The sequence below is a fragment of the Athene noctua genome, chromosome 2, assembly GCF_965140245.1.
Source record: "Athene noctua chromosome 2, bAthNoc1.hap1.1, whole genome shotgun sequence".
NCBI lineage: Eukaryota > Metazoa > Chordata > Aves > Strigiformes > Strigidae > Athene > Athene noctua.
In genome coordinates, this window is record NC_134038.1 from 35,517,161 (window position 1) to 35,540,799 (window position 23,639).

At 38.9% G+C, this 23,639-nt stretch overlaps 1 protein-coding gene across 1 annotated transcript in view; it reads left to right on the forward strand.

Moving 5' to 3' along the window:
• The first annotated feature begins 4,541 nt into the window (after window positions 1–4,541).
• Window positions 4,542–23,639, forward strand: part of UBE2W (ubiquitin conjugating enzyme E2 W) — a 33,905-nt gene continuing 14,807 nt past the window's right edge. Inside the window, exon 1 of the mRNA XM_074898837.1 lies at window positions 4,542–4,644. Within this exon, the coding sequence (XP_074754938.1) occupies window positions 4,630–4,644 (15 nt within the window). The 5' untranslated portion in view covers window positions 4,542–4,629. The remainder of the gene's footprint in view (window positions 4,645–23,639) is intronic.

Below are 23,639 nucleotides of genomic sequence, written 5' to 3' on the forward strand. Positions count from 1 at the left end.
CTGCAAAATTGTCAAATCCTATACAAAAGAAGAAATAGAAGCATATGACATCCAAGAATAAGATTACCCTCTTCTGCAGGCACTGCATTTGCAGTGGGTCAGGAATAAGGTTAAACTTCTCAGCCTCCTTTCCACCCTTTGAAAGTCCTGGGCTGGAAGTAATAATGTGCCTGTTACTATTCAGAACCAAGATGAAAATGGAATATGCCGTTGATGAAAACCTACATTGTCACTAAGTAATAAAACAACAAAATCTCAACAGTTCAAAGACATCTTTCAAATTTAGGGTATTTTTCATTTTTAGCAATGTGTGAAATTTATTTTTTTTTATATTCTTGATATAATCTTGTCTTGGTTTGATTCTACATCTTTAGATGGCATTTTCTGCAGGTGCGTAAGACTTGTGTTTATCAGATCTCCATTTCACAGACTTTTTAAACTCAGTGCCCTTCCTTCAACTGGCAGGCAGGAGTGGAAGAAATAGTTGGCACAATTCCTTCGAGGGGTATTGAGTCCTCCATGCTCATGAGGATGTGGTCTCCTGGCACTGCAGGTCATGGTTGCTATGCCACTGGAGTGATAAGGGGAGGGTAACATGAGTGTACAGCTGACTTCTGTGGAAGAAGGAGGCAAGATGGAAAGCTAAAAAGTACAGTGGACACAGACAAAAGAAAACAAGCTCTCATGTTGTTATAGTGGCAGAAATTGTAAAGAAGCAGGCAGTGATAGTTCAGTACGTAGAAGAATGATATAGAAAAAAAAAGCAGAGGAAAAAAATGTTTGCTAATGTTTTAGAACATTATGGATAATGTAGGGAATGGAATATAAAATTATGGGGACCCTAACCAAGAAACACATTTGACCTCTGTGAAACTGGTTAGATCTATCAGAAAATTATCTAATAAACGCAGTTGGAACATGAATTGCATTTTTCCTGTAACTGTAAGGTAATGCAAACTCTGAAGAAGAGTGGTTTTTTAGCTCAAATCCATTAATATTTACAGAAACAATTTTAGTAGGAGGTACAATTTTCATTATTTGCTCTATATGTTTTTGATATGTATCATAATCATGTATTTGATCAATCAGTGCAAGATAGCTTCTGAAAGAATGAAGACAACAGATGAAATTCCTCTTGCCCCTAAAGACTTGAATATTTGAGACCTAGGACTCTCATCTTTAAAGTGTCTGGCAAAACCGAGGTTGACTGGTGCAGGATCAGGCTGCATTAGCCAACACAATAGTTGTTTTTTAAAAATAAAGCTTTAGTATTTGGCTATCGCTACACCTGCCACAGATTAGAAAGGGTTAACTGCAAAAATGTTGTATTCTACATTTTTCATAGGTAAAGGTCAACACTGAAGGGAACAGCAAATTACAATATAACCAGCTCCTTGTGAAATCTACCCACTCTGGGATTTTGGGCCTTTCATTGCTGAGATTACTGAATAACTTAGAACAAAGAATACTATGAGCCATCACAAAATCAAGAATGAAATTTTATTTAAGGAATAAAATACTGATATTCATATATATTATTTCTGGGAGTCTGTTAATAGTGTTTGTTTTCTTATTGTGCTTTAAGGGATTGAATCCCTATAGCATTACACACCTTAAAAAAACACTTATTAAAACACTCTCTGCAAGCCAGGTTACTGAGACATAGGGAAAGGGAAAAAAAAACAATAAAATACAGGGATCATTCTCCAGCTGCCCCTATTCCCATGACGACAAGGAGCTAAAAATGTTGCACATATGTAATTGCATAACACTTTAAAAAACAAAGATGGGACAACAGTGATAATACACCTTTGGTAGTCCTGTAAGAATAAACCCTACTTGAAGTGAATTTAGGGATGGGGGGGTTCTGGTCATGAGTTTCAACTGCACAATAATGCTTTAGTTTCTTACATACCCCGCTAAAATAGCATGGACAGTAATTCATTTGTGATCTATTTAGCAAAGGGAAAACTGCCCCTTGCTTTTCATGCCTGCTATCCTCAGAAATGGGGTTTGCAGCACAGATTAAGTTACCTCAGTAAACAGTATTTTAGTCCAAAATGTGAAGGTGCCTTGTTTCCAACATTGTGTGATAGGAAAAAAGACTTCTCGAACATAAGCACAGTTAAAAGCTATGATTTTTTGCTAAGGTGGCTTTTCGTCCAGAGATAATTTTTTCTTTATGACAGAGTAGAAGTCGTATTTGTACTGATTATAGTTAGTTTAAGACTACAAAGCTGATCTTTGCATGTGAAATCAGCTTGCAGTCTATGAAGTGTGCTGGCATTCATTAGCTTATGCCTTTTCATATCTCTGACCTTCAACAGGGTTTTCTAGAACAGGGTTAAGAAACTGAATATAATGGATTGAAATCAGTTTTATCTCACTGTGATTCCATCAACACAGATAGTCAATATGTCCATGTTTATAGCCAAACACATGTCCATTGCTTAAACTTGATGTTCTTGTTATCTTTGTGGCATATGGCATTAAGAAATGTATTTTTGGATAAACATATGTTTGGATCGTGCACAACAACAACATCTAGTAGGACAGAAATAGCGATGTTCCACTTAATGCTGTAACAGCCTAAGTTAGTTCTGAAGAACTGCAGGAAAAAAGTAACCTCTACCAGATCTAAATGCCTACTTAATTCAATAAATCCTCTACAACCTAAATGGTGCTGTGAGATCATACAGTACATAAATACTGACTTCCAGGGAAAACACACACAGCAAGACTCTTCTGACTTAGTGTTATTTAAATGAAGTCAGTAGAGCAATGCCAGGCTTCACAGCATCAGGAACCCATAGTTTGTGACTGAGAACTGAGGTTGAATTTAGAGAACAAAAAGTATAGGATTTGGCTTACATGGCGATACTTTTTCCATACTTACTTTTGGTAGACTACTCTCCTTTCCTACTCAAAAATTGACACGTACTCAATTCTGTTATCAGCAAATTCCCACAAAGCCAAGAGGCTCATTCCCTTCTGCAGCCACCTCACAGGGCGAGGATACTCCTCCCCCTTTAAGCATACCCCCGAAGTTTGTATGCTCACTGTAATATCGGCAACACTGCTGCGGATGAATATGTGTTGGAAGCTGATGCTGTGTTGTGCTGGGTTTTTGTTTTCCTCCAGTTGGCCATTTTCAAAGTTGAGGATACATGAAAACATACCAGAAGGTGAAGCTTGTAGGTTGTAGTAGTATCTTGCATCACACTAAATAATATGAAGAAAGTAGGTGGGCTTTCAGATGCACACCTTTTTTCAGGTTTAAAATTAAAGAAGCAGATTTCAAAGGTAAATACAAACTAAGAACAATTGTCCAGTAATTTAATTGGATGTGTATCAGGCCATCTTTGAAGGAAAAATCATGGGTGCTACAGATGGAGAGGTGACCCAAAGGGATTCTTTAACATCATCAGAACGTGTGGGTGTGGAGGAACAGAGAAAAGTACTCCAGTTTTTCTGGAGAACGTGCTGCAAGAGCAGTGGAGAGATGGAGATTATAATGACCTATAAAATCAGTATCTCTATTAAATCCTTACTCTTCCATATCCACTATGATTGTTTTACTTTTTTTTTTTTGGTAAAACATCTTGTAGGCTTATCTTAAGGATCTGTTAGTTCTTAAATACTATAGCTGGAATAACTGCTTTATGAAAAGTGTTTCCGCAAGTTGTGTAATTTATTGATTGCATGCAGGTTGCTTCTAGCCAGTGGTGCTTGTTTGTTTTCACCTACACAGTTACCACAAAATCATCCGGTGCAAAGGAAAGAGAATGTTCCAGTCCAGGAAAGGAAAATGTAGACTCCAAAAATGCTGCCACTTAAAATATATCCGTGCTAATTCAGGCAGGTATGCCACCAGACCACCAGCAGAGAAAGATCTGATTACCTGGAGACTGAAGACGTGCAGCAGAACAGCACAGGAGGCACAGGGAAACTCTCCCCTCGCCAGGGGACCCGTCCCTCACGGCAGGCCGCAGGCAGACCTTCTCCCACCGCAAACCAGCCGACGACCCCGCGGCCCCAAGCCTGAGGAGCAGAGCAGGGCCGGCCCGGGCCTGCTGCGGACCCCCAGCCCGACCTCCCCGCCAGGACACACCAGACGTCAGGGGAGCCCAGAGAAACCTACAGAAGGGCACAGCCGGCATTAGCTAAATCCCATAACGACTCTGGACCTACAGATCTTAAAAACCTCGACAGACAGAGTGGCCGGGCGGGGGGTCAGTGCCCTCTCGCCCGCCGTCGGCAGCGGTAGAGGTGACGGCCAGACCTGAGGCCCGCTCCCACCGCGGGAGACGACGGGGCCGTGTCCCCGGCCGCAGGGCAGCCCGGCGCGGCCCCCTCCCAGCTGCGGGGCGAGTACAGGCAGGGCAGCACCGGGGGAGCCCCGCGATGGGCCAGCGAGGCGCCTTCCCCCCGTCCCTGCCGCGGCCGGCAGGGGCGGTGGCGAGGGCCCAAGGACGCCGCTCGCCGGCGCCCCGGCGGCCTCCCCTCGCCCGCGCATGCGCGGGCGCCGGGCCGGCGGCGCGGGCACGTGACCGGGGAGGGGCCGGGCGCCCGGCGCTGCGTCTCCGTGGGCCCGGGCCGGCGGCGCAGCGGGGAGGGGGAGGATCCATCATGGCGTCTATGCAGGTGAGGAGCCTGCGGCGGAGCCGGGGCAGCGCCGGGGCGTGGGGGCGGCGGCGACGGCGGCCCGGAGCCGGGAGGAGTCGTTTCCCCGGGCGTGTGCGTGGTGGTGCGCTCTGGAGAGCGGCACGGGCGGAGCAACCGCCGGGGCAGCGGCTAAAGGGGTCGGTTGTGAGGCGGCTCCGGCGCGGCCGTGAGGGTAGGGGGGCCGGCGGCCGCTCGGTGGGGCCGGGGCCAGCGGGGTAGGGCGGGCCCGGCACCGGGATGGAGCCGAGACCCGCGGGGGCAGGCTGTGAGGGGCGAGGCCGGGCCCCGGCTGCGGCGGGGGAGGGAGGAGGGAGCCGCAACTGAGGGCGGGCGGGGCAGGATGGCGGGCGGGGGAGGATGGCGGGGGGCACCGGTCGCCGGCGGGGACGAGTTGCCTCGGGGCAGGCTTGGCAGCGATGCCCGCTCTCCTTGGGGAGGCGAGGGGAAAGCGAAGGGGTCCCTCTCGCCCTCGTCAGGGTTTGAAGGTGCCACGGCTTCGCCAGGCGCCGTGGGAGGTGGCGGGCTCGTCTCCTTTCCCCGGCGGCGTGGTCGCAGCGTAGTGAGGGGTGTGTGTGTGTCAGGGAGACCCTCCCAGTGTCACCGTGAGGACGGTGTCGAAGGATGTGACCAACAGCTCCATCTTCCCGGGCGTTTCTGGGGTTACGGCACTGTAATTCTCGGGGACAGGGGGGCTGGGACAGACAAGTTGTGTCCCAGGCTGTGTGCCCGTGTTGCCCGTGGGGTCCTTTTTCTCTCCGTAAAATGAGATTGTAGTGTGGTGTCAGTCCTGTGGACAGATAACGTCTGGTTTTACTTGGTTGGATGGGGTTGCTCTAGGTACAGTAGCATGAAACATCCTGCTGCTTGACAGGTATTTCCAGCTGAATTATTTATTCATGCCTTCTCCGAAGGAGTTCTTAAATAGTAGCTGCAGAAATTGCTCTGGAAGAATGGATCACTTTCACTGTGTGCTGCTCCGAGTGGGTGGGGATTTATTGTGACTGGGGCAGGAAAAAAGGTCTTTGGGTTTTGTGGCAGTGGCCCCTGTCTTTGCTTATTTCACCTGTAACTGCCCTGCTTGTCCTTGAATTTTTACAGTTTTCCACTTTGTTTTTAGATCTAGATGATCTAGCACTTCTGGGTTTTTTTTGTTTGTTTGTTTGTTTGTTTTTTTTTCCTCAAACTGCTGCTTCTTTTTCTTGTTTTCATTTTGGTCTGGTATAACTTATATTTTTTGTCACTAGTAATGGAACAGCCCAGAAAGAGTGTGAAAAATGAATTAATTTAATTGTCCTCATAGCCTGGATTTAACATAGCTAAAAAGACTAAAAATGTCAAAACATTGAACTTCATGGGATAAAAGTTCTGCTCATGGAGTTTAGAAGCATAAAAAACCCCATGGTGTGTCTTTCTGAGTTATTGAAATGAAATGGGATCAAGAACTTGAACATACTGTACAGAATGTTCTTCGTTTAGCTATAGCTTAGACAGACAGAGCTAGTAAGACAAAGGCAGATCACACTATCTGGCAAATGCGTTTTTGTAATGCTGCTCTTTTAATGTTCGGATGTTAATGTTTCACAAGCATAACTGCAAAATAGAAGCAATAATTTATTAAGTGGTATCTTTTCTAAAACTGTGAAAACTATGGGGAAGTGGCAGTTATGAAACTTGAAGGAGACACTCTGCGACTTTGTAAACCTGTGCTGTGTTGCTGTCTCTGCCCTAATAAATGACTTTCTACAGCTTGCCTCACCCTTATCTCTGTTGCTCCCTTTGTAAAGGGGAAATAGTGGTTACAAATTAAATTGTTTAGTATATATGAATAACAAATATTACTCAAAAGTAAGATAAGTTATGTGTGGAGGCTAGTGCTCACTTCCTGAAAATACAGCCATGGTGAGTCTAATGTTGTAATTGCTTTCATTTTAGAAATACCAGCTGTAAGATTACACTTTTAAAAAAAATGGTGTTCTGTTGCATTTTGATGGGAGATTTGAGGAAATTTGTGGAGCTTTTTCTCTATATGTAACTAGTTATGTGACTAGTGACGACTTTTTCCTGAGTTCAGTAAACTGCTAATTTAATACTGTGGTTTAGCAAATTGGAGGAGGAGTTGTCTGGTTTGTTTGGTTTGGTTTTTTTTAATAGGAAACATAAACGAAAAATTAGTAAATGAACTATAAAATTAGTAAGCTTCTCAACAGTAGACACCTTCCCAGGTGAGCAAGATTTCAAGGCTCTGAATTTTTCTATTAATTAACATTTAAATCTTCAGTGCAGAAAACATTTAATGAAGGAAACAGTTGTATGTAACTTTTAAGTGGTTTTCAGTTCAGGATCATTTAATTTATTGTTATTAGTACTAATGTTTAATAATATGTAAGTTACCTGAGATAATCAGAAAAGTGATGTCTCCTTTTTATGTACAGTGTTTTTAAATGCGCCGTGTTTAACTGAAATGTTTGTGCAACTCATTGCAGTCTCTAACTATGCCAGTGGTCTATGGCCATACCGTTATGACAGTATTAATTATATTCTGACAAGAATGTTATATTGGTATGTTAAATAAGTTTTAGTTGCTTCTTCAAATGCTGTAATATTATACAGCAATGTATGATGCCCTAGGTTAATTACATCTTATTTTTACAGATCCACTGAAAAGTCTCCGATTAACTTAAAGCTAATCTAATCAGCCTGTTCTAAGTCAGCCTACATGGAAAGTTTTGAAACTGTAACAAATTACCTCTTTTTGCTAATGGTACTGAACATCAACCTGAAGAGCTACTGTAGTTCAGTTGATGCATAGTAACTTGTAAAACTTGAGAGTTTGAGCCTTTATGTGTACAATTTAAATTGATTGTGATCTTTGTGTGGACATTCTTTAATGGTAGCTTTCTGTAACGCTTTTCCTCTAGAATAATAGAAGCCAATGTTGATGAGATCCTGTGTTTTGTTTTCTAACCACAGTGTTGTCCAGAGGAGTGGCTGATTTGCCACGGCTGGATTGGTTTAAACCTGATATATGCATAACTTTAAGCAAATGATAATTTTTTTTTTCTTAAAAAACCAAACAAAACCCCCAAACAAATCTTGAAGGCAAAACATTTTTTCAAGATGTTTCACAATCAAAGCCCAAGCTTGTGCAACTTTTACCTGAAAAAACCCATAAATATTCGGAAAAGTTGTAAGTATTGTAGAACTGGTAAGTAGAATGGATTTGCTTTAGAAAATTTGGTATAGCATCCTTAGTAATCTGAAGCTACAGAGAACTTAAAAATGCAGCAAATGCTGAAGAAATAATAAGCAATAAACAGTTTTTCTCAGAAGAGCTGGAAACACAGAACTTGCGTTAAGAATAGAAGAGCAGGTAAAAAAATAGAACTGAGAAAGTTCGGTTGAAAATGATTGTATCATTGCTGTACAAAGTGTTAGATAATTAAGGCCTTTCCCTCAACCCACAGGTATCAACTATTTGCATCTTAAGCTCAAAAGATTGACTTTATCCATAATACTGACACTTTAATTACTACTGTTTTACCTTTCCCCTCCTTTCATTTTTAATACCAGGCTACTTCACACCCAGAATTACAGTTGGACATATTTAAACAGCTTGCACAAACACATCTATGGGACCAGTTTTAGATTTGCATTTTATCACCAAAATAACCTCTTGTCTTTTCTTTAAAGTTAGGCACATGAGATTTGCACATATAGTTATTTAAATCTGATTAAATACGGAGCTAATGTAATTAATGACACAACAGCTTTAGTAAAGAGTGTAGAATGTTAGCCTTCACCATGCACTTGTGTTATCAGGATTTTTTTTTGCCCTTGAAAACTGCCTTTTGGTGGGCCTCTATCAAAATAGGTGCACACATCAAAATACAGTGCTACTTGAAAAGTCATGTTCCAGCAATGTAATTTTTTTTTTCCAAAATGTATGTCTAAACAAGCGTTTCATAAAATAATAGTGCTAGATGACAATGCAGAATTCATGTTACAGTTTGAAATCACCAATTTTAAGAACTTCTATCACAAAACACAAGCCAGTAGCAATACAAAAGCTTTCCACAAGTTTTACCCCAGTGTTTGCAGCCGCTGGGTTTAGGGGATGGGGGAAGTTTGCACAGGCCACTGAAATCTCAAGAAAAATTACCTACACTTTCAGTTAAACTTTCCTGCTTCTATTCTTTACCTGCTTTTGGCTCTATTGTTTGTCTGCTCTTCTAGTCTTAGTTGAAGTTCTGTATTTCCAGCTGTTCTCAGAACAATTGCTTATTGCTTAATCTAAGAACAATCGCTTATTTCGTACTGCTTCAATATTGGCAGCATTTTTATTTAATAGTTTGGAAATAATTTTCTCTTTACTTATTAGACAGCTTTGTTCAGGAAAAAGTTCTAAACTATTTTTAACAGATCTTACAAAAAAACCCCAACAAACCCAACCTGAAGTGAAGAAAGCTTTCAATCAACTGGAACTTCAGTGTTGATGCACATGGGTTGTGTTAAATGTCACAGTATGGGATGCTATTTGTGTTGCTTCAGATAAAATATTTAGAAAAATAAGAAGAAAATTAGTCGTTACTGTAACTATATAACCAATTCTGGTATATAAACACACTGAAGTTATTGGTAGTTAATGACAACTTGAAGTATTTAGTGTTGCCATTGGTGAAATACTGTTGAAGATAAAAATTTTAAAAAATGAAAATACTATAATTGAGATCAGAAACAGCAGAGATTAAAAAGCGTTTCTCCTGTGCACTAAGAGGTTGTTAGTCCTTTATGTAACCTTCAGTTATCAGTCTGTACTGATAGGTGGTATGTTAGCTTTGGCATATAGCCATGGTACAGTAAAGCAAGATAAATGCAAAATTTATAGTTATTTTGGCAAGATGAGTTAATCTTTTTTTTTTTTTAAATAAACTTTTTAAGTGAGTTGAATATCAAGTGAAGTTTAAAATTTATAGTCTTTAAGTCAGTAAAGATAAATAACATAAAAGTTAGGGCTTTAGGCCCTAAGGAATCTCACTTACTTGTTTTTGTACCTGCCTGCATAAACATAATTTTGGGAAACACTTTGCTGTGCAGCATCTGCACAGTTTTTGAGCTAGAATAGAAGAATTTGATTCTGAAAAAGAAAGCAGTAGTAGTAAACAAGTTCACTGAAACTGGCATCCCTGAGCGTTATCAGCAGATCTTTCTTCCAAATAGACCAACCATATAGCTAAAATATAGAATACCATGAATGCTTTCAATCTGCCACATTGAACATTGATATCTCAGGAAAATATGTATGATTTAAATCAGGAAAATAAAAGCAGGCGGGTATTTATCGTAAAGAATAGTTAACTCCAGTTGGTTGATTCTAAGTATTTTTTGCTCAGAGTTTGATAATGTCTTGTACTTGTTTTTAGGTCTAGTTATTCAACCTCTGAGAAGGGGAGAAGAGAAAACAATAGATTTGCAAAAGCCAGGGAATGTTGTCTTGTTAAGCTGCTCCCTTGGAAAGCTCTCTGAGTTTGTAATTAATAAGATAAAGCAGCTTAGCTCAAACAATGTGTGAAACTCGGTGATCAAGCACTTTCTTTAATTGTTTGCTCAAATTCTACCGAGCTAAGACTTTCGGACTAAAGGATCCTCACTATATATATTATGCAGGTGTAGACTGTACTGGTAAATACTCCCAGAGATTATGTCATTAAATTACACCTATTAATATGAAAGAAAAGGCATGGCTTCAGTTGAATTTACCCATAGTTATGGCCCTGTTCAGCAAATACAAATGTATTTTGGTATAACGTAAATGGGTATAATGATCATGTCTCTTACGTAGCCTTGGTTTACAAGCGAGAGATGAGCTTTAAAGGAGTTTACTGGCTGAAGTTTCCACTGGGGAGGAGGACGACGAAGGTCTTTTGCTCAGTACTTGGAGACAGAAATTTTGTGCATCTTGCATGGTTTTGAAGTAGTGAAGAACTGTGACAGAACTGTCAGCTGAGGCTTGGGTTTTTGCCTTTTGGAGGGAGGAAGAGACAACAGGTTTCAATGAATGGGTAATATTGTAATGTAATTTGTTAAAAACAAATGAAAACAAATGGATGTCCTGATTTTTGGCCGAGATAGAGTTAATTTTCTTCATGGTAGCCTGTATGGGGCTATGTTTTGGATTTGTGCTGAAAGCAGTGTTGATAATGCAGGGATGTTTTTGTTACCGCTGAGCAGTGCTTACACAGACTCAAGGCCATTTCTGCTTCTCCTCTCACCCCACACCACCAGAGAGCAGGTGGGGGTGCACAAGAAGTTGGGAGGGGACACAGCTGAGACAGCCAGTAAGCAACCTTTTGTGAAGAGTGAAGGTCAGGTAACCTGTCTTCTGCCTGCTTTTGATAGTTGCAGGCTTTCAAAAAGTATTTTTGAAACTGTGCCAGCCTTTACAGTTTTTTCTTTGTTTCTGTTTGGTTTTTGTCTGAGGTGACCTTAATCACTGGGATGAAAAACAGATATCAGTCTAGGGTGGCAGGGGAAGAAGGGAGGGAACCCCATCATTTGCCTTCCTGGGAGCAGCATTAATGTGTTAGAAAGGACAGAAGGTAATGGTGGTAGAGCAGGAATTGAGGGACACCTTGGTTTTGATAATTAATGATCTGATTGAGAATACTAGATATTCATTCTTTCATACACAGTATTAAAAAATAATCATTTCTCTTTGGGTGATTACAAACTTGTCATCTTTTTTATTCAACTTAATTAAAAATACTTCTTGATCAGCCTAAAGAAGAAAATCCTGTATATATGTCAATAAATGTTGACATATATATATACATTACTAGAGCATAGCAAATATTGTCTCTCAAATTCTACTGGAATAAAATGCTTCACAGAATTTGATGCTACTTGTTCACATAGATTTATTTATTTCTTAATTAGAAATTGGTGGCCAGTAATGAGAAGGGGCAAGGAAACTGAATGGATTGAGATTTCCTAAGTTAGAAATTCTCTCACCATCGTATTTAGGGATACAGATTTGATGAATATTTAAATTTTGTTATAGTTTGCAGTTTCCAACATTTTGCCCCTTTCCAAAAGGTTTTTTTGTCAGAACACAGCGTTTAATCTCAGTTATCAACCTTTGGAATGGTTTTTATAAGGGTGAGAAATTCCCTGCTAGTCACATAGTTACCCTCATTGTGCCAGCTCTTGCTACTGTCTTAAATTCAGTTAGTTAACTGAAGCAGTTCAAATAATGTCAGACTCTTGTCCTTAAAAGATAAAATTATTTGTGTTTTTAGTACTGAGAGAGTACAGAGTGCTGGCCGTTGGTACATTTGAAGACTCTGTTTATAAAGCAGATAACTAGCCATCAGTTTCATTTTATTCTTTATTAGTGGATTTCACTTAATTTTCTTTAAAATGTCAAGTTCGTTGCAAAGAATTTGATTATCTGACAAAAAGCTTTTGAGACTGGAGTACAGAGTGTTTTGTGTGTGCAGTTATTGATTTATCTTTAATTATATTGTAGTTCTGATTTAAGGTTGATCTTGTCTCTTAGCTTAAGTCAAGCATATTATTCCCTTTGCAAGAGGACTCTGTTGCTTTGACCTTCCAGTAAAATATTTTAGAATATCTTGGAGCATGTGAAGATAGTATACTGTTACTGAACTGAGAAATCAACAATCCTTCCTCTCACTACCCCAATCCATAACCTAATGAAACTTATTAAATGCTCAGAAGAACAAAAGATTAGTGGCAGAAACTTATTTGTAAGTAGTTTGTTAAAAGATTAATTCGTTGCCTTTTGGTTCTTTTAAAAAGAGGGAAATGTACAAAATGCCTGACATTCAGACTTGAGGTATGGATTGGTCTGGGAAAATAATATTAGAACTGGGTTGCCAGATGTTAACATGTTTTATTAGAAATGAGAAGGAGGAGACTAATCTGCTTCTACATTCTCAGTACAGATTGAAAATCTGATATTCAGCCAAAAATAGATAAAACTGGAAAACAATTCTTCAAATTCAAATCCCGGTATTATTTTTTATGGACAGAGTATTTAGTGAAGCTGTTTTGTTATGTGCCTTGCTGAAGATTTAATTGGGCACATCCAGGCAATTATCTTTCTTTCCTCCTCTGGGCCTTGATTAAAACTCTAGCAGAAGAACATCGATTAGGAAGAATTCGTGGAGGGTTGTGATAATCAAGTATCTGGATGGCTTGGGAGTCTGGGACGAATTATATCATCTGAATTATGGGATATACTCTGCAGGGTCTTTCTTGAATGACCAAATTGATTAGGAAACAAAGGATTTTTTTTTTTTTTTTTTTTAATTTGTAGGAACTGTGATCTTTTTTTTTAGATTTCTGAAGTAGCAAGATGGACTGTAGCAGGTAATTTTTTCTAAAATGTCACAATTTTGAATCTTTACCTTGTTTACCTGAGAGCTTTTTAAAGGTATATAAAGTTAGGTTTCTAATTGGAGAATAACAGGCAGGCAGTTCCAGCAATATTTATGCTGTTAAAAATGTTTTTTTTTTCTGTAGAGGAGATTTGTTTGAAAAGCAAGACTGTCTACCCAGAGTTTAGAACTGCATGTTCTGGATTTGAGATACTTTTCACTAAGAAATGTGTGAATGGAAGAACCAAAATACTGAAAACAGAGTTGTTACTGGTCTTAATCTCTCAGGCTAGTAGGTTGTACTAGCAGACTAGCAACAGCTTTGCTTATGAATCAACATGGTGGTGTTGTAACAACACTGTTGTTGCAGCCTGTTAACAACTCCTCCTGTTCTGGTACAAGGTTACTGTTTGCATCCATTCGGTGAGGGAGTGCTTGCAAAAAAATCTGTCTCCTGCATGCAAAAACTTCTTCAAAACAGAAAGGATAGGTTTTGTGAAACATTTTGTAACATGAATGGGGGAGGATGTGACAGCCTGTAGCTCATAAGTGAAATGTAAGTTCTTTGCCAGGACTTCATCATAGTACTGACAGTGCTTTTGTGCTAATGGAGTTCGCTGGGTACATTTAAATGTTTGGGTGTGGAAGAGAATCATTGATAGTTACTGAAGAAATATTGTTAGGTTTCTCTAGGGTGCAGCAGCTTTACCAGCATAAAATAGAACACTGGAGCCCCAGTGGGATTAATTTTAAATTTTTAACTATTTATGAGTTAGTTTGTCTTTGATCTCCAAACCAGATTAAGATTTTTGGTTATAGTGTCCAGGAAGGCTTGGCCTTGAAAGGCTACTCCTTCCGTATATCATTGCAACGAAGAGAAGGGAGTTCGAGTGCATGGGAATAGAAGGTTTCTAACAAAATTCAAGGACGCATATGCTTCCTAGTCCGTGAAGTTGCTGTTACATCTTTCAGTTTCTTCATATCCTCATGGCACTGCCTAACTGGGCATGGCTAGTAGAGTCCTTCCCACTCCAGGTGGAGAGGCTACCACATGCTGGCTTAATCGCCCATCACAGCTTCTTTTAGTGGTAAAAGAAAGTGTGGTGATGGAACATTTCCTCCAGCAGAAATCAATGGAAGCTATTTACCCATTTTCCACTTTTTGCTCTACTAGTAGAGAAAAATTTCTTTTCCTCCAGCTGTTTTCTACCAAACTCTTACCACTGCCCTAAATATATCCTGTCTTATACTGAATCTCCTTTCGGTTTAATCAGCTCAGCTTTTCTCTTTAAAAAAAAAAAAAAAAGGAAAGTTTATAAAATAGACTTTCAAGTCTATATTGAAGGTTGTTCATAGGTAAAATATTTGACTAAGATAGCTCATAATTTAGTTTACACATTTAAGATGTTATCCCTTTAAGACACTGCACATCTCGTGCAGCATTTCTTGAAACATTAAAAAGTGGAAAAGTCAAGAATTGCAAAGATAAGACAGTTGAATATATGTTGAATTTTGTTTTCTTTGTTCCATTTACCTTTATAAAGTTTGTATTTTCAGCTCTGAGCAGATAATAAGCCAGGAGTATGGGCAAACAGTTGAACTTGATTGGATTTTGGTGTTAATATTTCACTGCTAATCAACAGAGCCAATGTAACACTGTATGTATGCTTTGCCCACTCCAGTTACTAAGTATAATATGTTAACCAAAACAATATTCATTGGCTATCTTAGTTGCTCTCAGCTTTACGTACACAATATGTACTTGGTGGTGACCCTTATAACTAAGGGTGCCTTGCTTTTTCACTGTACACTTATTTTTGTTTGCATATGGCTTTGTTAATCTTTAACTCTCTAGGCTCCAGTTTTCCAAGGGCAGGGCAAAGCTGTTTTAAGAGTTCTGGTGGGGGGCTTAGAACTGGAAATAGACACATGATATCGCAGTACTCCTTTTTAAAGGCATTGAGAAGAGTAATTTTCACATACCTACAAGAGCTAGATAAGTTTTCATGGCAGGGGAGGAAAATAATCTTTGCGCTGTTGCGTTTTGGGGGATTGTGATTAAAGTCTGTCTACCTACCTGTCTGTTCATGGGTATGATCCTTGTTTGTGGTAGAATCAGAAAAAAGATCCCTGGTTTTGGGGAATGTGATGGCGATATTGTCATATATGCTTTAGGAATATAGGTTATTCCCTTTTGAGGTAGCTGACAGGGACACAGTCCAGTGTAATAATTCTGTATCTGTTAGTAAGCATTTATGTGATACAGAACATCTAGCTCAATGGTGCACAGTAACCAAGCTATTTGATTCTAGGAGATGAATTATGAAATGTTGCCAACCTACAAATCTCCTTCTGTCCTAAATTGCTACCCTCTTGCCTTTTCACATGTTGCTTCTTTTCATATGCTTCTGCCCATGAGATTCCTGCACCAGCAATTGCTACAAGTGAGAATTCAGCTGTCACATTTGAGATGTTACTATACCAGTTCCAGAGGTGCCCAAGTAAGATGTGTTGTTGGTTTGGAGAAAGAAGAGTGTGTTTTTGCTTAGCAAAGGTGCTAGAAGCTATTGGCTTCTTTAACTTGAACCATGACAGACAGTGAGTGCTGTCTATCAGGATTGAAATGGTAAGAGGTTGTGAGCTGTCTGGGGAGCTGGCAGGAATTTTACTCCACTGTCACCCAGCTAATTTTGTGTTCTTTGCTCCATATGCTTTGAGAAGTCTTATGAGCTTGACACTTTAGAAAATCTGTGGAGGATAGCTGAAGGGGTTGCACAAATCCTATTTGACAGAATTAGTAACAGAATACAAGCCATTGCTATGTCAGTCATGTCTCAACTACTTGAATAAACTTTCTTTTGGAAGTGATGTTTGGATCAGTCTTAAGCGTTGTTCTTTGATTTCATCCTTGAATTATCCTTTCCTGTAGAGGATGGTGAATTAAGTAATCTTAGTAATCTTGGTTTCAAAGACTTCCCCCTCTTTGTAAGTACTTGTGTAAACTACTGGTTGTGTCACACTGCCTTTTGCAGCTGCCTATTCCTTTAGTTGAAGGACTGTGGTGTTATCTAGCTTTGGGTTTCTGATCTTCCTAGTCTGCTGTTCTGTTTCCCTCTAGATAGTGAATATTTTTACCAATTTGATACTTACTAGTTTTGGTTTACTTGGAAGTTGTATTGGAAGAATGTCTAAGCATAAAATCCTCTCTCAAAAATAAGGAAAAGATCAATTTAAGATTGCCCGTGCATCCTTCATTTATTCTGCTTTTATGTAAATAAGACCATGATTGCAGTCTGTTTTCTTTCACAGTCTCTTTAAATAGAAAGTGGACAAAGCAGAAAGGGAGCTTCTGTGAGAAATCTTACAATCGATTAGCAGAAACATTGGAATGATGGCCTTGTGATAGGAAAAGAACAATACAGCAAGCACAGCTCCCAAGAGCATATCAATGTATAGAAAACATCTGCTTGGAGGTTATTGTGGGAGTGAGTAGCTGCACTAGCTTGTATTTTGACTTATAGGAACTGATTGAGAGCCTGAAGGTAACTTGAGCATCTGATTTTAAAAATGGTATTCCTGAATCATGGTTATAAAAAAAAAAAAAAAAAAAAAAAGTAATTATGGTATTGACTTTAGATATGTGTGTTTCTACATAGCTGGAGATCTGTAAATAAAGGAGGATTCCTGATAATTAAGAGTGGTGAAGGGCTACAGGTTTCTAGAAGAGAATACTAATTTACAGTGTCAAGCGCTCTCAATATGGAAAAATATAATATTAGTAACCATCAGTATGGCTACATGAAGATTGAAAAGGCTTTGTACAAAACAGAAAAGTGAAAGTAATTACTGCTAAAGCTCAATATGAAAGAAAGGGACAAGCATATAAGACTGAAGTCTACCCATGGTTCATTGTTTTAATTCTTTTCAAATCTGCTAATTTAAGAAAGGTTTTTATAAATCACTAGCAAGATGAAGAAAGGGATGAGCCTGTGAAAAGAAAAGCAAAGAACAGATGACACAGATACTTTAGAACAAATTGTCCCAAATAAATAGATTCAATACTTTTTGGGCATTGGATATTATGTCAGTCATTGAGATTCAGCTGTGTGGGTTGGTTTTGAGTTTTTTTGTTTTACGTGTTTAAGCAACCCAATCTGAGTTATTTGACAATCATTTTGAGTTTCCAGGTGATAAATACTATTTTTATTCCTATACTGTGGTGTGAAAAGGGTGGCTTCTGGAAGGCACTGGACCAAGTATCAAGGTTTCTGATACCTATAGGATATAACAGATAACTTGCAAGTACCTAGATAAAAAATAGCCAAAATTTCAGAAGAAGAATCACACTGAACTAACATGATTTCGTTGTCCTATTGTGCGATAACTATAGTGAAAGAGGAGCACTAGCTGTATTCTGACTGTGCAAATAGTTTTTACTTTCATTAATGTGACATTTGAATAACCACACCAGAAAAATGGAGTATAAATCAGTGGATTTTTGTTTTCTTACTAACCACAAAGACTTCTCCCAGTATCATGGTTGTGGTTTGGTTGTAGTAAAATCACTCTTGCTTTGACTGGGTGTCTGATTCTGTTAAGCAGAGTGGACCTACCAAAGTGTATTTTGAGGGCAGTCTGCATTGGCTTGGAAGAATTATGTGTTTAGTTTAGTGAAGATTGGGGAAGGGGAGAGGTAAGTTGAAATAAGTATAAGAATTCTTTTCTGTATCCGTGAAGAGTAAGAGAAGTAATTTGACATAATTTATTCAGCTCACCTAGATGCCTTACTGTGAAGAAAATTCTTCCAATTATAAAAGTGAGAGGGTGATGTGGAAAATGTTAAAGGCCTTTGACTACAAGGATATTTTAAGAATCTTTGATCCATCCTTACATTAAGTAGTTGGAGAGGTGACTTCCACGAGGTATCTTCAAGTCCTAAGTTTATAAGATTCTACAAATGAGATAGTTAAAATTGTCTGAAAAGTGTTAATCCATTAAACTTTGTCCTCATATGTATGTTGCTGCTAATTCTCAAGAATTTTGTGCTGGAAAAAGAAGTTTTCTGTGTTAATGGTTGTCAAATACAAGGAAGGCTTTTCTTCCTCTGAAGCTGTTCCTTTTCAAATGTGTAATTTCAGAAATTTACCGTTGCAGTGTCCCTTTTGTACGCAACGTGTGTGGGCTTGCTATATCAGTCATGGTTTTTTAAAAGTACATAACTGAATTGTCTGGAAGCAAAAAGTGTGTGTTTCTGGATTTGTGCATAATGTTACAGTAGCCTTTAGACTTAGTGTTACTCTGAGAAAATTAATGTTCTTTGTAGCCTTTTTGGTCAGCTATTACAAATATCGTGAACACTGAAGAGGAATTAATTTCAAGTTGTTGCATTGAAACTTGAGATTTTTTCTGAATTACTATGGTAACCAGGAGCTCAATTTCCTGATTAAACTTTATGAATCTGGCCTTCAAGGGCTTCATTTAAGAGATTTAAAAAAACCCCAACCAACTAGATCTGGCTCCTGATAATCCAGTTCTGTGTATTAATGATACAAATTTAAGTTGTGCTAAGGGAGAGAGGAAGAAAAATACAGTCCTTAATAACATCTTTGGAGAGTGTCTTCCAAATTTTCTGAATATCCTTAGCTTCATATTGGGCTGTGTGTACAATCCTGTAGCCAGGCAGCTTGAGGAAGGAGATTCTTCCCCTCACTCTGACGCTTGAGACCACATCTGGAGTACTGTCTTTAGGGAGCCCCAGTACAAGACAGACGTTGATGTACTGGAGTGAGTCCAACAAGATGGTTAGGGGCTGAACTGCATGACATGCAAGGAGAAGCTGATGGGATTTCTTCAGCCTGAAGAAGAGAAGGCAAAGGGAAGATCTTGCTGATGCCTACAACAACCTAATGGGAGGGTGTTGGGGAAAACAGTGCCACAGTGGGAAGACAAGGGGCAACAGACATAAATTGGAACATGAGATATTCCAAGAAGATATAAAAGAAACATTATATCATGAGGATAATCAAACACTGGAATGCATTGACCAGAGAGTTTGATTAAAAGACAGTTTTCTAAATATTGATTAGCCCTTCTCTTAAAACAGTTTTTCGTATTTGGATGAATTCTGGTTAGTAGACTATGATGCCCCCTATGATTTTGTTCCATTTGCTATAGAGTACTCTTGAGCATCTTCTGGAAAAGGTCTGTAGGGAGGCTGTTTGTTAGTCTCTATAGAAATAATTGAGTTGATGCCTGATAGAGCAAACCAAATTTTGGAAATGTCTGGTGAAAGCCTATTAAAAATACCCAGCTATGTTCATCAGGTAAGGTATGATTAACTTGTATGGCATGGTTAATGGAATAGTGTTGTAAAATAGAGTATGTTTTATTATTCCAGTTGGAAAAAACCCAAATAAGGGCTTGTATTCCCAAAAGTACCACATCTTAAATGTGTATCAGTTAGTCCAACAGAAGTAATTGTCTTTGTGTAAAGACTTGCCCTTGGTTCTATCTGTAGTGGCTAAAGCAGTACTGATGAAATCTTTAAAAGCATTTTTTCCCCTTGAGCTAACACTTTCAGAGTTCCTGTCATTATGGGGACTAGGAGAAATCTAGGAATTTATTACAAAACAGTATTTTTGTCCTTTAATTCCAAGGGACGTTATCCAAGATAGTATAGCTGGAGAGAATAAAAATGAAAAGGTTCTGTGCCATCTCTAATAGCAGTTGTTGGTCTTTTGTCCTGATTGCCTGCAATTGTGGGGTGAGATCCTTTTCATTTGGGGCAGAGGAGGGTTGTTTGGGGGTGTTTTTTTGGTTGGTTTGTTTTTGTTGGGGTGGGTTGCATTTTTTGTGTGTGTGTGTTTGTTTTTTTTTTCTTTTTCCCCTGGCTGTACCCTTAAGGGGAGCAATGTTGAGATGCATGAAATCAGTCAGGGCCTAGTATAATGCAGATGCATGGCTGATACTTCAGATAGGCATAGGGTTAGAGTGGTTACAGCAGGGCTAAAGGGAATAACACTTTTTGCTGATATTTGGTGCTGTCTGGGGCATTGTTCCGAATGAAGAACAAACCCAGAAGAGCTGTGGGTTTCTTGACTTCTGCATCCCCTCCCTACCTTTCCAGTGTGGAGCTGTGCCTAGGAACTTACTGTTAATCATTATACTGGAGTTTATGCATAATAGGTAATCATAGTCAGGTTTTCTTTATGGATTCCCTTATTTCAAAATGATAAATTTATTTGCTAAAGCTTGTCTTCGTTTCATTACACTAGCAATGTTACAGGCTTGCTTTTCTGGGGCGCTTATGTTACTGAGTTTCTTTGGCTGAATAGTCAGATAACATACCCATTTACTACTGAATGTGCTCTTGACATGCATTTATTTTTTTTATGGATATTCTCACTGAGAGCTACAAATACAGGTCAGACTGAACTTATGTCGATACTTGTTTGAACTGGCTAACTTGGAAATGACAATTTCTTTTTTGTCTTTAAAAATATAATTTTGTTTACTGTGATACTTTTGACCCAAAGTGTAAACAAGATCTCCTATTATTTCTCTGGGATGCATTTTTGGTCAGAACTGAAAAGCTGTGAAGCGGTCAGAGAGAATATTTTTTTCACTGGTGAGATGGATAAAAGACTGACTGAGACTGTGTTAGACTGCAAAGGAGAAAAGGACCAAAGGTCCAAACTTCAAATGAGAGAATATTTTAAATGTTGGTAGTTTGGGATTTTTGGTAGGATACAGAACAAGCAACACTTCCTCTTTTCAAATGACTGTGATCAGATGCTGGTCTGATTGAGAGTTATATAGTTGGTCTACATGTATAAGTGAATGGATCAGCTGAATTATCTGCTGTTCTTATATACATTTGTTCTTAACTATTTTTTACTTAATAGTCCTGGTTTCAGCTGGGATAGAGATAATTTTTTCTTCATAGTAGCTAGAATAGTGCTGTTTTAGATTCAGTATGGGATTTCATATGAGAAGAATGTTGATAATACACTGATGGTTTTAGTTGCTGCTAAGAAATCAAGGACTCTTCAATTTCTTATGTCCTGCTAGTGTGCAGGTAGACAAGAAACTGAGGGGGATCATAGCCAAAATAACTGACCCAAATTGGCCAGTGGAATATTCCATATCATCTAATGTCATGCTCAGTATATAGATGAAGGTTGACTGGGAAGGTGACTCTCGCTTCCAGGATTGTGGTTTCAGGATTCTCACTTCTCTGGGATCACTGCCCAGGAATGGGACGGGTATTGGTCAGTGAGTGGTGAGCAGTGATGTTGTGTGGTACTCGTTTGTATCATCTATTATTACTGTTATTATTTTACTTCTACTTTATTTCAGTGCTGTGGTTTGACCACAGCTGGCAGCCAAACACCAGTCAGCCACTCGCTCACTCCCCTGCCCAGGGGATGGGGGTGTTAATTGAAGATGTAAAGGGAGACATGTAGGTTGAGCTAAAAACAGTTTGATAATTGAAATAAAACAATAACAGTAAGAGAAAGTATGAATGGGTAATGCACAATGCTATTGCTCACCACCCACTGACTGATACCCATCCTGTTCCTGGCTAGCAATCCCGAAATACCAAGATCCCACAATCACTATCCTGAAAATGAGACCCCCCTCCTTCCTGGCTGCCTTTTCTTTATATACAGAGCATGATGTTACATGATGTGGAATATTTCATTGGCCAGTTTGGGTCCGGTGCTCTGGCCATGCTCCCTCACAGCTTCTTGTACACCTGCGCACAGGCAGGACCTGGGGATTTGGAGAGTCCTTGATCTCATAGCAACAACTGAAAACATCAGTGTACTATCAACATTCTTCTCATACTAAATCCCATACTGAATCCAAACCACAGCACTATTCTAGCTACTAAGAAGAAAAATTAACTCTATCCAAGCTGAAACCAGGGCATTCAGTTACTAAATTGGTTTTATCTCAACTTATGAGTCTCCTTACCTTTACTCGTTCCAGTTGTTTCCCCCATTCCCTGGAGTTGGGTAAGATGAGTGAGCGGCTTCAAGCGTTTGGCTGCTGGCTAGGTTTAAACCATTACACTAATGTTTCCAAATCTCTTCTTTAAGCAGACGGGTTTGAATTTCCCTTATCATATAAGGTTCTAGTCTCTGAACTTTTAAAATATTTCTCTGTATGATGATCTATATGACAAGGTGCATACAGGCTGACTACCATGAGGTTTATTTGATAGTGGTTTTGGAAAGTGTCAGAAAGAGAATTGACTTAAAATCTCTGCCACTCAAGGATTTGTAAAATGGTTATGGAACTTTGTTCTTTTGCATTTTAATTCATAATAGTGGTGTTAAACACTGTTGGTGTTTATAATCTGAAATTTTCCTAATCTGTGCAGAAAGCAAAAGATGGAATCTAATCTGTTTTTCACTGTGTTGGCAATGTATATAGTTTTCTTAAGAAAATGCTACCATTGGTTTTTCAGTTTGTTTATATCTGTACACCAATTGTAGCAACCTTTAAAATTCTTTTCTGACATGCCATTTCACTTCAAAACATATTTGGTTAATCACTTGCAAATAAGACTTTTAAAGTGTGTATCTGGGTTCCGGGTAGGAACTTTCAAAATAGAAGCCCAAAGCAAGTTTTCATGGCTTGATAGAGACAAAGTTATTACAAAATGTAAATTGTGACTGTATGAAGACCTTTTCTTTAGGAGTTGTGTGTCTGAATTTATGTTGTCCTATTTCAAAGATATTAATAAGATGTTGAATCGCTTCTGTGTTGACAAATGAACGCTTTATTTTTCCTTGTGGATTTTTTTAAGTTCTACTAAGCACCAGAAACATTTGGAAAATTAATAAGAAACAGCTACAAATATGTGATAATCCTACATTTAAAGAAAAAAAGTGAAATGTTGAATCAAAATTAGATATTAAGCCTCCAAACCACGTATTTTGATTTCTCTTGAGTGTAAGGTCATTTTGTCTAGTAGAATGATGGAAGTGAACTGGTAGGTAGTAGTAGACCTTAAAATTGTTACCAGGAAAAAGGAGAGTAAGAAGTAAGAAAGCCTTGGACTTTCCGTTATCTAGGTGGTTTTGAAATGAAAAAACATATTGTGTAACTGTTTATATGGAGAAAATACACTCTACAAGCAGTGCCAATGATAGCGCTTCACAGAAGTTGCATTTCCCTTGCTCCATAGATTGTAAGAAACAGTTGTGGTAGTTATGTGAGCAGCTGGTTGCAGTTACTGATTTATGCCTGTTAAAATAGGGAAAGATTACTTGAGCTACTGACGTAACACTTTTCTAAATACTACGACCCTGTAGTTCTAAGATGTAGTTACTATGAAGTTATAAAAAAATTTGTGTTCTGCAAGTTGCGTAGTCTTGTTTTAGTTTTGTGTTGTGTTCTTTGGGATGACTTAGAACCACGCAAAGGCTTGCACAGATGCCACATAGACGTGTCTTAAATTACTTAGAGGAGGAAGAGTTGTGCTGCTGAAATCTTGAGATTTAATTGTAAATCTGATGATATCAGGGGAATATGAAATGTTCACTGCTAGGTGTAGAGCTCTGA